The 15,272-nt window shown below is 40.9% G+C and overlaps 2 protein-coding genes across 3 annotated transcripts; one reads left to right on the top strand and one right to left on the bottom strand.

Annotated features, from left to right (window-relative positions):
• Positions 1 to 1,936: 1,936 nt before the first annotated feature.
• wrnip1 (WRN helicase interacting protein 1) lies at positions 1,937 to 14,445 on the top strand. Of its 2 annotated transcripts, XM_078287935.1 has the most exons (8): positions 1,937 to 2,593; positions 3,898 to 4,092; positions 6,072 to 6,310; positions 7,978 to 8,201; positions 10,608 to 10,763; positions 11,155 to 11,234; positions 11,376 to 11,694; positions 14,180 to 14,445. In XM_078287935.1, exons 1-7 carry the CDS (start codon positions 1,937 to 1,939, stop codon positions 11,655 to 11,657), a joined length of 1,833 nt encoding a protein of 610 aa, XP_078144061.1. In that variant the 3' UTR covers positions 11,658 to 11,694; positions 14,180 to 14,445. The 2 variants fall into 2 exon arrangements, with proteins under 2 accessions (XP_078144061.1, XP_071782549.2); XM_071926448.2 differs by lacking the exon at positions 14,180 to 14,445 and having other exon boundaries at positions 11,376 to 12,445.
• Positions 12,447 to 15,108, bottom strand: LOC139932634 (chymotrypsin-like elastase family member 3B). Its single transcript, XM_078287874.1, has 7 exons — positions 15,072 to 15,108; positions 14,839 to 14,927; positions 14,212 to 14,294; positions 13,635 to 13,760; positions 13,169 to 13,305; positions 12,794 to 12,936; positions 12,447 to 12,649 (listed from the first exon to the last, which is right to left on the bottom strand). The coding sequence occupies exons 1-7, from the start codon at positions 15,106 to 15,108 to the stop codon at positions 12,461 to 12,463; spliced, it is 804 nt and encodes a 267-aa protein (XP_078144000.1). The 3' UTR covers positions 12,447 to 12,460.
• Between the last annotated feature and the right edge of the window lie 164 nt (positions 15,109 to 15,272).

Consider the following 15,272-nt stretch of genomic DNA (forward strand, 5'->3'; position numbering starts at 1 on the left):
ACTTATGCTGCATGCTGTGTAGGTATTCAGCACTATATCATATTTATCTACTTCATCCTCTGGTAGACAAGATGTTTTTCACCATCTGGGTAATACCTTATTTAGTCATTGCCAAAAATACCTGTGCACGTTGTATCTTAGGCTACGTTCACACTGCAAGCCTTAGTGCTCAATTTGGATTTATTGCTCAGATCCGATTTTTTTGTTTGGCTGTTCACATTATTTTTTAAATGTGGCCAATATCAGATTCCAGTGTGAACTGGTCACGGTCCTGAACTGACCCACATGCACAAAAGAACAATAACAAAGACGTCACATGCAGCACGCTGTCGTACGGAAGTAAACATGGAGGCCACTGAAGTCAGCGTTTACGGTTTCATTTATAAGTTGATGTTCTTCTGTGGCCCCGTTCGGCCATTTGTTTCAATATGCTTTCAAACACAGACCGGTTACGATACGACCCCTCAAGTTTTGCTTGTACAGAATTACAGAAATACTTATGAGGTCTAACACCTCACTGTCCCTCCACTGACTACCTCCATCGTAGCTGTCTTCCATGTTTGTATTCACAGAGTGACTCCCGCCAGCGCAGAATTGTGACGAATGTCGATCTAGAGTGACGTAAAAGTCGCATGAATTCCGATATGACTGTTCAGACTGAGGTCGGATTGCAAAAAATCAGACCTGTATCTGATTTAGGACCACATATGAAAGTGGCCCAAATCAGAATTGAAAAGATCAGATTCCATGTGATTTGTGCTGTTCACACTGTTATGAAAAAAACAGATCTGAGTCACATATGAGCAAAAAAATCAGATTTGGGCCACTTTTGCCTGCAGTCTGAACGTAGCCAAACTCTCATGTTCACTACAGAGAGTGTAGTGGTGTAGTCTCAGTTGAACATCACAGTAAGTTGTCACCCTGTGGTTACTGCATTTCCATCTATGACTTGAGACTTTTGGCACCCTCTGGTGGTGCTCAGGCTGATTTAAAAGTTTTTAGACCTATGTTTTAGACACTTGAATGTCACTGGTTAAACATATAACAGGCCCACAGTTAATGAATATGAACCTTTCTGAATCAGAGTACGACATATACATTATTAATGTGAAGTATGGTCTGGAATGTACACAGTGGCCCTGCTGCGGATATGACAGTCACATTCATACTTCTTGACATACATGTCTCTCATGTGACATTCATAAATTTCATGGATACCTCTAGTTCAAACTTCATCTCCCAGAAGCAGCGCATGGTTTTCACCTTCTCTAAGTAGGGGAAGAAGACCAGCTGGGTTATGTTCCGGCTGTTGGCGCGCTGATGAACTGACTTCAGCTTGGTCACTTGGCTGCCAGCTCTCTCCTTATGGGCTCTCTCTGTCTTCCTGATGTGGTTGGCCACTGGTGCCTGTGTTTCATGACTGGACCTTTTCTCTAACCTGAGAAGGAGAGAAAAACATAGAAAGGTAGATTCAAAACAGAAAAGAACAACCTTACACCCACATAAAATAAGTTGCAATAATTGACCTATGGAAGTCTGTGAGAAAACAGCAGCATAGAATCAGTAATTATTTCTTATTTTTAATGTATCTATTGTTTCTTTCATTAAAATGTTAAATGATTGATTCCTCTATGAGCTATAATCTAGCCAGCTATATGAATACTGATACTATCTTGCAGCAATAAGTTGCAGTCAGTGGAAACCAAAAACTACACAACCCACAATGCATTTCAACCAAACCCGAGAAAGCATATCCAATAAACAAATTAAATTAAAACAAACTACCTGTAAATTTCCTATTTAGAACAAATGAAAAGTTATATCCAGGCTTAAAATAAAAACGACTGACTTTACTTCTGGTTACAACACGCAACACGGATACATTGTTATGGTCACATGGGTTTAGGGTCAAAAGTTTTGCGGGAAGCAAAACAACATGGCGAGCGACATGACAGCTACAGCTTCGGGCTTGGTGCAGTGTCCAGTTTGTTCCAAGGATTTTAACCCTTCCGCAATTAACGGACATCTCGACAGATGCTTGCTGGATAATGACAGCAGTCTTTCGACAACAGAAGGGAGCGGACCACCTCTAAAGAAATCACGCATTTCTGCGGAGGCTGTTCCCAAAAGCCCCTCTGTCAATAAACCCTGCGTCAGCTCCTCGGTGCCAGTCATGCCAGGTGCGTCGTCGTCTGCGGTATTCTCCTTGTTTCAGACCGACAAGAGTAAGGTTTCGGCTCCAAGTGAACTGAACTCATTATTTCCCAGTAAGCACAGCCCCGGCTCTGCTGTCAGCAAAGGGATTAAACGCAATTTGCAGAACGAGGCGGACCTGGGAGCAGCAGGCACAGAGAAACTGACTAGCCGATCCTCTGTACCCAGTGGCTCGATAATGAAAGCATCAAACGGTGTATCATCGTCACGGGCACTGCAAACTATCGACAAGCCTTTGGCGGAGAAACTGCGACCAAACACACTCGAGGAATATTTCGGTCAAAACAAAGTTGTGGGCGAGCACACACTCCTGCGGTCACTTCTGGACACCCAAGAAATACCGTCTTTGATCCTCTGGGGGCCGCCGGGATGTGGAAAGGTGTGATTGACCGAGTGGCAGCTGAGATTGAGTGTCTAACGTTATGTATCCCCACCTAGGCTCGACTTCTGCTTCATTTGTCCCACTGTTTCATGTGCAATGCATTGTTTCAGCAATGGTTTATTGCTTTTAAAAATCATGGTATCAAACCGATGTTAATCTTTACCGAAGCAACACTGAAACATGAAAATCTCAACACTAGCTAGTTAAACAAAGTGGTTGCTAAGCGACACATAAGTGCCAGTAGGAGTGGTGATTTTTAGTTAACTAGCTAATTAATAAATACATTAACGTAATTGTTATACGGTTAAAGGAAGGTTTTATTTATTTATTTATTTATTTATTTATTTTTTGGGGGGGGGGTTAAGAATAACCTAAACCTACCCATGGGAATTTTATTCATTGTCACATTGAAGTAAATGTGTAAAAAAAAAAAACTGGTTCAACAGTGTTAGGTTAGCTGTTTGGCTTACTTGATTTGCCCTCTTCATTACTCTTTCTTCATTTACTCATTCTCATAGCCAACCTTGCACCAACTGCAGAATGTTTAACTTGCACAGTGGTAAAGTGACCTGTATCTATGCTGAATACACAAGTCATCTACATGGATAGGCTGGAGTTTTATGCCGATGGCCTTGGTGAATTTTGGCTATCTAAACTTCATGCTCTTTATTGTTCTCTCACTTGTAAAACATACTGTTTTATTGCTGCTTGATCCTCTTAGGGATAAGCATTTATTGCACTTCTCCTCAATGCATTTGATTAAAAGAGAAAGTTAGAAAGAAGTGAAAATGTGCCTGCGCGATTGGTGCTTGATTGTCAGGCCTGAATACAGTATGTTAGTGGTTCTTAGATATGTCCAGCTAGTATTGTGGATTGTTCTGGCCTGCCTCACTTGGATTTTATCAACATGCCTTACTAACCCTCTTTAACCCCCACCGACAGGGTTCAGGTTTCATAAGAGTATGCATAAGAGTATTTTATTTTTGGAGCTGCTCTTAAGGATTTACAGTGGAGGCAAGATTAATGAGGCTGTCTTCAGGTTTAGGCACGGGACTAAGTGTTTCTTCTAGTTTCTTAAAGTGGATTATATGACCTGGAAAATTAATTACATGGCTCAAAAACTCGAGCATGCAGGTACTGTGGGTGCCCATTATTATTAGGATACCCTCATTGTTAAGGCAAAAAAAGTGGTTCCCTTTTAGATTTGTTTTGTTGTTGTGAAACATTGCCACCCACCTTCTTAACAATAATTAAAAAGATGTTTTGTTTTTTTTTTCCTATGTGTTTTGTGTCTTTTCTAGACCACTCTAGCTCACATAATTGCCAGCACCAGTAAAAAGAAGGGGACGGCTCGTTTTGTTAGTCTGTCTGCCACCAGCACGTCAACCAGTGAAGTTCGAGAGGTTATCAAGCAGGCACAGAACGAGCTGCGACTGTGCAAGAGGAAGACCATCCTGTTCATCGATGAAATTCACCGCTTCAACAAATCCCAACAGGTAGGACATTGATTCAGCCAGTAAGATGTGTTCAGGTCAAATTCTGTAATGTTAGCTGCAGCTCCAAAATCCACTCAGTGTTTAAAATACCTATTAGGGTAAAATGAGAAAAAATGGTATTTTAATAGTGTGTGAAGCCTCTGATTGCATTAATCTCTCAATTTCCTTATCAGATAGGTTAGTTATGCTTACTGTAGGTTTACATTTTATCACTCGGTTTGTATTCACGCTGAAGATTGTCCACTTTGTACAGCAGCTGCACTATGTCATGTTAAGTACTGTTTGAGTTGAGCATGTTTTGATATTTCACTTGCCAAACCACAGTTAAAATTTCCCTGCAGACTCTGTGCACTTTTGAATAACTCTGTGCAGCACTGAATAGCTCTCAGGTTAACCTGTCTGCATGGTCTTAACTGCAGCATTATGAGAATGTGCTCACCCAAAATAAACACTTGGCCCGATTCCCTCTGAAACAGCACCCACCCATGCCTCTTTTTGATTCTTGGAAAACGCAATTCGTGTTGCGTAATAAATATTGAATTAGTCAATAAAGGGAGAATTTATTTTTCTGTCTGAAATAGAATGTGTCTACATTTTTTTTTAACTGTTAAATTTAAGCACTCTAACAGACTCATTGTTTCTGAACTCTGTTTCTGAAGATTGTAGTATTTATGTTTTTTCTGTACATTGAGGGTTGTATTTAATAACCCAATTGTGTTACTACAATCTTTAACTTCACATTTTGCTGTGAACTTATTGTTAAATAACCTAAAACACAAGCAGCCCAATTCTACCATTCTGTCTTCAGGATGGCTTGGTAAGATTTTTGTCACCAAATCTAATAATAAAACAATTGTCAATTCAAGAAATGTGGGAAAAATATTATTAAAAAACATTATAATCAAGTTTCCTACGCAATTCTGAAAAGTCTGGAAAAGTACAGAAAATAAATTTGGTAAATGAAAAGTTTCAGAATTGCACCAAAGAATCTCAAGCTGTGGAAAATACTGTTGTTCAGTCAAGACTCATTTCATAGGGGACCCACTGTCATTTAACACACAAGGATACTTGTTGGTGGTGAAGAAAAATCTTAAGCTATCAGTATATCAGTAAACAAACTGTACAGCTTTTTCATTTCACTTTAAAAAACAGAAATATTGCACATATTTTTTATTATATTTTTATTATATTTTTTTCATATTCTGTATTATTTATGTTTCTTGACTTTCTTGACTTGCAGTACTTTCTCCTCCTCCTCCTCCATACTAAAAACAGGAGTGAAAGGCCCAGGTCAGGGATTTCCTCCTGCAACCTTCCCCTAACCCTAACCTATCCCTATTATTTTTCTCCATGTTTATGTTTATTGTATGCATCTACATACCAAGGCAAATTCCTTGTATTGTGAAAACTTACTTGGCAATAAACCTGATTCTGATTCTGATTCTGAACATCCTGTTGAACACCAGCCAAAATTTCCAAATCCAGTCATTACATTAAGTCCACAAAAAGTACAGGATTTTAGAATGGAAATGTGCAGTTCTGTATTTTCAATGAAATTGCCAACATAGCTGATGTCATCACTCTGCTTGCTTCCAACACTGTCACCTAGGACTCTATTAACTGTAGAAAACCATTCTAGGACTCTGAGCAGTCCTGTGCTGCATGGCCAAATTGAGTGTCAGTAAATCCCTGTATCAGCTAGCAGGGAGGACCAGTCTGGATCCTCTCTTAATGAGGTGATAAGATTCAAAGTATTAAAAGACATAGCAGATGCATGCAAGCATTGTCAGTCACTTTGTGTTAAATGATGGTGGCAGAAAACTAACAGCAAGTGTTATGATAGTAGTAGAACAAAGACTTACCCTTGATATTTTATGTTTTGTTTAGAGATGGTCAGTGTTTTCACCTCTTTTCCTCCCATATTCCTCTTGCTCTCTCCTCTTCTCTCACTGTATATATATGTGTGTGTGTATGTATAGGACACCTTCCTTCCTCACGTGGAGCGTGGGACGGTGACGCTGATCGGGGCGACCACAGAGAATCCCTCCTTCCAGGTGAACGCCGCCCTGTTGAGCAGGTGCAGGGTGCTGGTGCTGGAGAAGCTGTCAGTGGAGGCGATGGGCTCGATCCTGCGCAGGGCCGTCGCCTCACTGGGGATCAGGGTGCTGGGACAAGATCCCGCCAATCCCGAGGATCAAGACCAATCAGATGGACACGAGTAAGTGCTCCTTCCTCTGGGAACCCGCCCCTTGGTATCACAGATCGTGTCGGGATTCCATAGGACCGCGAGTCACCCCACATCTCAACATCCTTCGCCTCTGATTGGCTGAGTGGGAGGTCCGCTCTTCCCTCTGTGCTGTCCTAAAACGGTTCAGTTAGGTAATATATGGGTAGACTACACTTGCAGCCTTCCCCTTCTGGCTCTGGCTTTAGATATGTTGACAGAGAAGAGGTTTGGCATGTGAGCAGTGGACACAATCTGCCAAAGTGAGACAGCTGTCAACTGCTGGCAGCAGATGGAAACTCTGCTTAATGACTTACTGAGTCATGGTGGCTGATGGTGAGCTTCAGGGAGATGACTGAGTTTGATGTGGTTTGTATTGTTTGGGATGCACTGAAATCTGGTCTGGGTGCATTTGGAGTCGTAAGTTTCATGTTGAATGAGTGAGTTTTGATTTCCCACTTCAGTTAGTTACCATTTACCATACCTCCACATACAAAAGCAAGAGTTGATTCATGCAGTGATGCCATAACTTTTTATTTCTAACTTACTTTAAGAAATTTTGGACTTTATTTTTTGAAAGAAAGGGTCATATTAGACTTACTGAATGATGAAAAGTGACAAGTGGACATTTTCATCACACAATATCTTTCCACTCCAATTAAAATGTAAACCTGTATGTATGTTTTGTCAGACAGGCTTACACTATAGTTTTTGTCAAGAAATTCTTACCATTAATCCACTATTGTAGAAATAGAAGCATTCATGCTAATGTGTGCGATATTCTATCAAATCAAAACATGCAGCCATTTACACACACATAACATATAATTCTTACACAGGATTGTACAAATGATCATTTCTCCAAATGATCATCAAGTTGTTATAGTTCATTCCAAAGTAAAGAAACTACGCAGCAAAGTAGGACAAGAATGAATGCATTGTTGTGGTAACACGCCAAAGTGGCACTTCTAGTACAAGTATTGTATTTTCACATGTGAAGATGATCAGTGACCAGTAAAAAAATGAGAAAAATAATTAGAAAGACAGAAAATATGTGTGGTTTTGCATACGTTTAAAGCCTAACATAAGCCTAGTTTTAGTATATTTTTCCTTACACAGTGAACAAAGTTTTTTCTTCCCTTGAAGAAAACAGAAGCAGACAGAATAGTGTGTTGAAGTATTAATGCAGGTGCCACGGACACTGATGATGCTGCCTTTGCGTAACTGTAGAAAGCCTTCCATGGGTCTAGTTTTTGTCACCATACTTGTGGTTCTAAGCAGCTAAAAACAGTGGCACCCTCCAGGGGGCTTGTCAGCAAGGGCCGTTCGCAATGGGGACGAAGCACAGGGGGGTTGGCAAAGATATTGGAAGAGGTTTCAGTCTACTGATCTCTGGTGTCCTTGGGGGATCAGGCAGTCATCTGAGTCGGCACCCTAGAATTAATGCTAAAGACTACAGTGTCCTTACTGTCAGACTACTTGTTAAATGAAAAGTTAAAATTCATATTTGTGATGTAATGACATATATAAGTAAGCTTTTTTTAAATCAGATTTGTATTCCTTGTCTGTTGCTTCCTCGCAAAAGAAAGGATTACGATAAAAAGTACTGTTCCTGATATTACTTTCATTTTGTTTTTGTGTTTTGTTATTTTTTTCTCCAGGCCAAAGATCTACATTGAACAGAAAGCTCTGGACACCATAGCTCACCTTTGTGACGGTGATGCCAGGACAGGACTCAACGGTCTCCAGCTGGCTGTTCAGGCTCGGGTGAGCTTGGCCCAGTCCAACCAGTTAACACAGGACTGTTCTCCTCAGGAGATACTGGTGCAGGAGGAGCATATCAAGGAAGGTCTTCAGAGGTCCCATATCCTCTATGACAAAGCAGGTAAGCCCACATATACTGTATATTTTAATGGTTTTATTAATCTGTTAATTAGTCTAAGTGATGGGAGTTGCTCTGTTCAGATTCTACAGCTGCCCAATATAGCAGGTCCCTAAGAAGTCAGACGAAGGAAGTAGACAGTGTGAATAGTTATGTTGTGATTCACAGGTGTTTGTCTGGCAATGGGCTGAATTTTCATCTCCATACGACTTTCCTTGCCAAGGAACATCGTGCCCCCAAAGCACCAAAACACACATCTTTCAGCATGTCCTCGCTTCACTGATGTAGGCTAGACTTCGCACTAATTAACCTTTTCTCACAGACTCAACAGCAGAGATATTCCTTTGATATCACTATCACAAGTATAGCACTTCCTGTATGACCACACAATATTAACCAGAATGTGTTGGTCCAGGTTTTTGTAAACTCAGTTACCCTTAATGGGGAAGCTAGTTTTTCCTCACCTTCAGGCTCTGGTCACATTGCTTGTCATGTTCCATTTGGGTCTCCAGTCCTACCAGGTTACCCAGTGAATATTATGAAAAGGTTGTCATTCTCTGAGGAAGCTAATATTTACAGTCTAGCACAATTTTTGTTCTGTTTTGTTCTTTAATTAGGTACTGGAAAGGTTTATGTGGTTGGTAGAGATTTAAGAGTTTTTCCATGTCCCATCACCCATTGTCTTGTTTTATTTCCAATATTATAAATATATTATTAATATTAGCTAAAGCTGTGACAATCCATGAGAGAAAGAAATTGAACTAGGGGAGATTCTTTTTATAAAATATGGTTTCTCATCACTGGTTAAATTGTTTGGCAAGTTATCTCTCAAATGAATGACTTGCTGGCAATTGTATGTAATTATAAACTAATTTAGTTTCAATTTAAAAATACAAATTTTGGTTTCTGCTTCCTTAATAATGGAGATAGAAAAAAACAAGTGTGTAGAGATCATCATCAAGGCCTATGTAGTTTACACCACTTAAGTGTTTTTTGTTTTTAAAAAAAAATAGGGACCTTGGATGTCAGATTGCGGCAATTAAGAGAATGAAATCCCCCTACCCTTCCTCCACTACCTGGTGTTAACAAAATTGGCAAAGTGGCAACTCGGGGACGCTATTTGACCACAGGACCAATCCAACGGCTGCATTGTTTGTGTCAAAACTGGTGTGCAAGCGGCCCCAAGAGATAAGAGGCCTGAATAGCTGTGTTAACACCTTAATGCGTCAGGATTTAGTCTCGGCCCACACATTCATTTCTGTACATAAACACATTGTGACATGTTTCACAAATCCACATCATAAATATCCTCTCAGAGACTTCAATATAACACTTGCCATCAATATTCCCACCTTCAATAACTTTAAAATAACTTTGGATTTTGAGATCAACAGCCCTATCACATTACTTCTCGGCACAGTGATCACAATATCCTGCTGTCAGGAGGCTTTCATGTGAATGTATGAAGATGATAAAAGAAACGAAGTCAACTATCCGTTTAATCTGGACGTGTTTATAGCCAAGCTCATTGTTAATTAGGAGCTCAAGAGCACCTCTATAAGAACCGGGTTCTGTGTGTTTGTTGGTTTGTTCATTCATGTGCTTTTTGCAATGCGCACTGCTTAGGGGAATTACGGTATGCGCTCTTTAAGCCGCGCAGAGCCCTAAGGGAAATACAGTATGTGCTTGTACACCAGGCAGTACAGTAGAAGTCATACAAGCATGAGCCAGCTCTAGGTTGGTGCATGGTTTGGTGATTTTCTGAACTGTAGTGGCTAAGTCAATGCATGAATTAAATATTCTCCAAGTTCCAACAACACAACAACACCATCAGCACACGTGGAGTTTTTAAAGTCAACATAGTTTCCAATCATGCATACCCCTCCACCCGAGCACCTATAAAGTGTTAGCGCACTTGTTTTTACTGCTTACTTTGTAAAGCTGTCTGTTGAGAGCTGGCAGTGTCCCTTCTGTGACAATAAGAGCACTAAGTATCTCAATTGTCCAAACACTTTGGCAACACACAGCCTCTTCCACTGATAACTCTCTCATCCCATCTAAGACTTTAACAGTCCTTCATGCTGTCCTGTTATATAACACTCAGCTGTCCCTGAAGGTCCAGATTTACTGTTCCCTGCTTCACAGGGTGCTGAAACTTCCCCTCAGCTTGACTAATGGCCTTAATGGAGCCAGCATGCTTCCCTTCATCATAGCTTTATAAGGTTTTGTTAATGTAATTGCTTTATTCCTTTGTGTTTTTGCAGCATGTTGTGGCTTGGCGAAAGCTTAAAACAATGGAAATGAGTTGATGACATGCTACCTAAAGAATGATCCATATTGTATTTCTAACCCTAACCCAACCAATGTGCGTGTGTGTTTGTTTCTGTGTGCTGTATGTGTTACACAAAGGTGAGGAGCACTACAACTGTATCTCAGCGTTGCATAAGTCCATGAGAGGCTCCCATGAGAACGCCTCTCTCTACTGGCTGGGCCGCATGCTGGAGGGCGGCGAGGATCCCCTGTATGTGGCTCGCAGGCTGGTCCGCTTCGCCAGCGAGGATGTGGGTATGTGAAATTATACTGTATATAGTATTATCTCATCCTTTTATGAATAACTGCACAGTCTGCTGATGTGAGAGAGAAGGATTACTATCTTTAAAAAGCTAGGTGAAATTGAAAACCTCAAACATTTGCTGACAGGCCAATTGCTAATTATCATGTTCCTAACTATTATGTAAACAAACATGAAGCAGCGGCTTCTGTATCACCCCTGGGAATACTAACTTTGGCCCTGGGCAGCAGTGTGCTATGAGGCTTTAACAGGTCAGCTGAGGAAACTCTGGTACACTGGAACTCAGATCAAGAGGGGAAGAGAGAAATGAGAGATATATAGAAGTTATATAAATGTATGATTTTTTGAGTCAATCTGACTGGATGTTGTGTGTCTCTTGGTCAGGTATGGCAGATCCCTCTGCCCTTCCTCAGGCTGTGTCTGCCTTCCAGGCCTGTCACTTCATTGGGATGCCTGAATGTGAGGTAAGCTGACCCATCAATGATTTTTCTCAAGTTTTCTGACAGCGATACAGTATCATGACTTCATTTTTAGTCAATCAAACAAAGGTTACATCTTACCATCTTAACTCTGTGCCTTCCTTCCTTTCATCCTTTGCTCAACAGGTGATCCTGGCTCAGTGTGTAGTATATCTGGCACGAGCACCCAAGTCTGTGCAGATCTACAACGCCTACGCTAATGTGAAGGTTTGTCTGAGGAACCACAAAGGCCCCCTGCCTTCTGTCCCCCTGCACCTTCGCAACGCCCCCACCAGGCTAATGAAAGACCTGGGCTACGCTAAAGGCTACAAATACAACCCATCCTTCAGCGCACCTGTAGAGCAGGAGTACTTACCTGAGGAGCTGCGGGGAATAGACTTCTTCACCTGGACGCCCTCAGACGCATGAGTATTTGTTTACAGGCTTACAGAGCATACTGTATGAGGTAAAGTCAAGGCTGCTGGATAGAGGAATGCTTGTGGGATATGATGAGTTTTGACGTTGTTGATGGACCAAAGTTCACACTTACTGTTAGGACATTTAACATCTTTGGTGTTTCTGTTGATTGTTCATTTTCAAAGTTAGAAAAAAGGTTAAAAAACAAGTCACATGTCAATCCAGAGTCTATTAATTATGTCTGTATACACAATTACACAATTCTTGAAAGATAGGCCTTAGTAATGGACAGTAATCTTCAAGGTAATCTACAAATACAAATAAAGGCTAAACAAATCACGCATAGCTTCAAAATGAGCTCATAATTTGACAATTAAAAAATAAGGCCTCAGTCCATTCTAAAAATAAATAAAATAAATAAAGACAGTAGTAGGGCAATCTTGTCACCACCTGTGGAATTATACTTTACTTCCATAATGACCATTTCAATGTTTACCATGTTAAATATATGTTGAGGTTCATCTATGTCCTATTATACATTGTTTAAACTGATTAAAATGTTATTTTATGTTATGAATATATTTCTCATGATTTTGTATCTTATTCATTTTGATGAAATGCAGGACGAATATAGCAGATTTAGAAGTCCTTTTATTGCATAATCACAGCATATCGGAAACCTCTTCAGTTTTGGGCCATTGTCTGCAAAGAAATGAAACAAAATCAACTTTTTAAAATTTCAAAAACAACACCACTTACTGTGCTTTTCACAAGTCCAAAAACATGCAATTTATCTCTACTGTGTGGCTTTATGTTCAGTGAATAAGCACGGGTTCTGGGGCTTCCCTCACCTCCGTGATCCAGGGGATGAAAGAGGCCACGCGGGTAAAGACTGTGGGCCTCTGGGGGGTATTACAGCCGCGTCCGTCCACAAAACTGGTCACTCCTTGGACATGCCATCTTCCATCTCTGCCCTTACAGTTCAGAGGGCCTCCAGAGTCGCCCTGGAAGGAGACGGCAGATATTGTGTAGAGCAATTCGAGAAATAATATCAATTTGCTTTGCACAAACAAAATGCAGACAAATTGGGCTCATAGAGACTGTGCTCTCCCATTCTTGGTTTGAGACGTTATGTGTCTGTTACTCACATGGCACGCTGACTTGCTCTCTCCTCCAGCACAGACCATTGTTGTCTTCACTGAGCCGCCCCACCAGTCGCTGCGGCCACAGATACTGTGCTCCACCACGGGAAGCAGGGCTTGCTGTAGCTTGGTTGCCTGAGGCCCACCAGCTGAGAGAGGATGACAGATAAAGAGAGAGATCTGACCTGTAGTAAATACATGCACATTCATTTTCAGATCCTTGTAATAACAGCTGAGCATTTAAATAATATTTGATGCCTCTCTATAGGTTTCAGGGCAATGACAGAGACTGAAATCACAAAACTGTAATTTAACAAGGTGTTAACGCTTATTGTGCACTACACCCTATGTGAGATTGGTGTTGGCAGTCTTGGGTCTTACAGTAGAGACGACCCCAGCCTGTGACATAGCAGGGCTCGTTGTGGGCCAGAGCGGCACCATGCTGTGGCAGGCAGGCCAGCTGCACTTTGTCATTAATAACAGCAGTCTTCTCCAGCTTAAGCAGGGCAATGTCATTCCTAAATATAACAGGATGAAATGACAAGAAAAAATATGTTAAAGATATATACTTTTTAAATGGATGCATTCTGTTAGAAAGTTTCTATACTTACTCCGTAGAGTGCATATTTTGTCTATAGGATAAGGCGTATTCATTGCTATTTACTAAACTTATTTACTCAGCTGCTTGTCTACAGAAATTCTCAGGGTAAGCACCTTGTTCAAGGACGTATTTACATTATCACGCTCTGGACTATTTGTTTCTCATCCTTTTTCTTGCTAATCCACCACCTGTGTACCCATATCTAAAGCACTGGGGTGAATATGTGTAGAAGGGATGACAGCCTACCCACAAGAAACACAGTTGTCGTTCCATTTGGGATGGAGGAACATTTTTTCCACCATAATGGACTGTTCGGGTCCTTCCTCCTTGTTCATGTCATGCTCGGCAAGAACCACCCTGTACGTGTGGAACCTGTACATACAGTAAAACAATTTAAACACAAGAAAGGAATAGAATAACATGTTGTGACTCTACCCATTGGTCTCACGGTGCTACATGTTAGTGGCGTATAGAGGGTAATTGCTTCTGATATTCTGACACCTTATGTAAAAGGTCTCAATGACCATATCATACACGATACTAGCAGATGTCAAGGGCAAGCACATTATGTACTTTTGCTGTTTTGCAAGGGACCATGTACATAAAGCACATCATCCTCCAGGACTGATGTCATTCAGTATTCAGTATTCACAATCAGCACTGTGGACACCCTTTATTTCTGGTTCAGTTGTCTTGTTCTGATCTGGAAATGTTGGGTAACCATTGCAGGATAAACCAACGTGCATGTCATGGTCCATTCTCTCTGATTTCAAGCTTTATTTTATTTTCAGACAACAGATGTCAAAAATAAACATTTCCTCACGTGATGCAGTGTGCAGCAGTCAAGACCCAGTTAGGAGCGATGAGTGTTCCTCCACAAGTGGGGAAGAAAGACTCCAAAGAGACCTAAGAGTAAAAGAAAACCAAATTTAGCTCGGGGACAAAATATATAGCTAATGCCAACATCATTGATTAATCAGATGAGCATATTTGTGTTACAGTGGCTCAAAGACATGCTTTCTTTTCATGTTAATGTGTGATAGCATAACCATGCATTTCATCATCTACTGTATGTATGTGACTATAGAAGTGCATATTAATAAACTACCAATGATATATCTATTGTATTCTTCATGATGTCACCACCTCCTCTGTAGTGGTCAGTTACCAAAGGACCTTTAGATGTCTAGTCAGTTCTATAAACCTGTGGGTCAATATGTTCCTGAGTAGGACAACATGGTACATTTCCAATGTTGCATAATGCTTTTTTTAAACATTTTACTGTCATTACTAATCCAAAATTGCTCACTCCATTTCACTTTGGATTATGGATTTCTTGGGCTCTACATTCTTGGAGTTTACTGAGCGCACTGAGAAGTTATGTAAACATTCAGTTTGCTTTAAAAATATCCATATGCATATCCATAGAAGAGTGTTTGCATTGACCTACCTGCCATGGCCAGCTGTAGGGACGGGCTTCTTCCCCGTTCACCACCCTGCTGGTGCTGGGCTGGTGGCTGGGTACGCCACACCCAGACACTGAGAAACACAGAGAGAGATTGAGACGTTCCTCAAAAAGCACCGGGCATTGGGAATTTTTCAGTAGCTAAATGATGAATATCAGATTGGCTCATCATCCTTTAACTCCTAACACTAAATAGAGTGTATTTTATGTTGACTCACCAGTTGTGACTACCAGGAGGACAAGTGCCAGTTCCATCTCTTATTCACCCAAGCGAATACCATGGCTTACCTTGCAGAGCTATTTATGGGCAGCAATCCAGGAGAAACAGCCTGGGATCTTTCCTCCCATTCTCCAGGTGGCGAGACCACTGTGTACCAAGAAAGAAGTCAGATAATGGCTGGAAATCAGACATAGAGTAA

The sequence above is a fragment of the Centroberyx gerrardi genome, chromosome 13 (assembly GCF_048128805.1).
Source record: "Centroberyx gerrardi isolate f3 chromosome 13, fCenGer3.hap1.cur.20231027, whole genome shotgun sequence".
Taxonomy (NCBI): Eukaryota; Metazoa; Chordata; class Actinopteri; order Beryciformes; family Berycidae; genus Centroberyx; species Centroberyx gerrardi.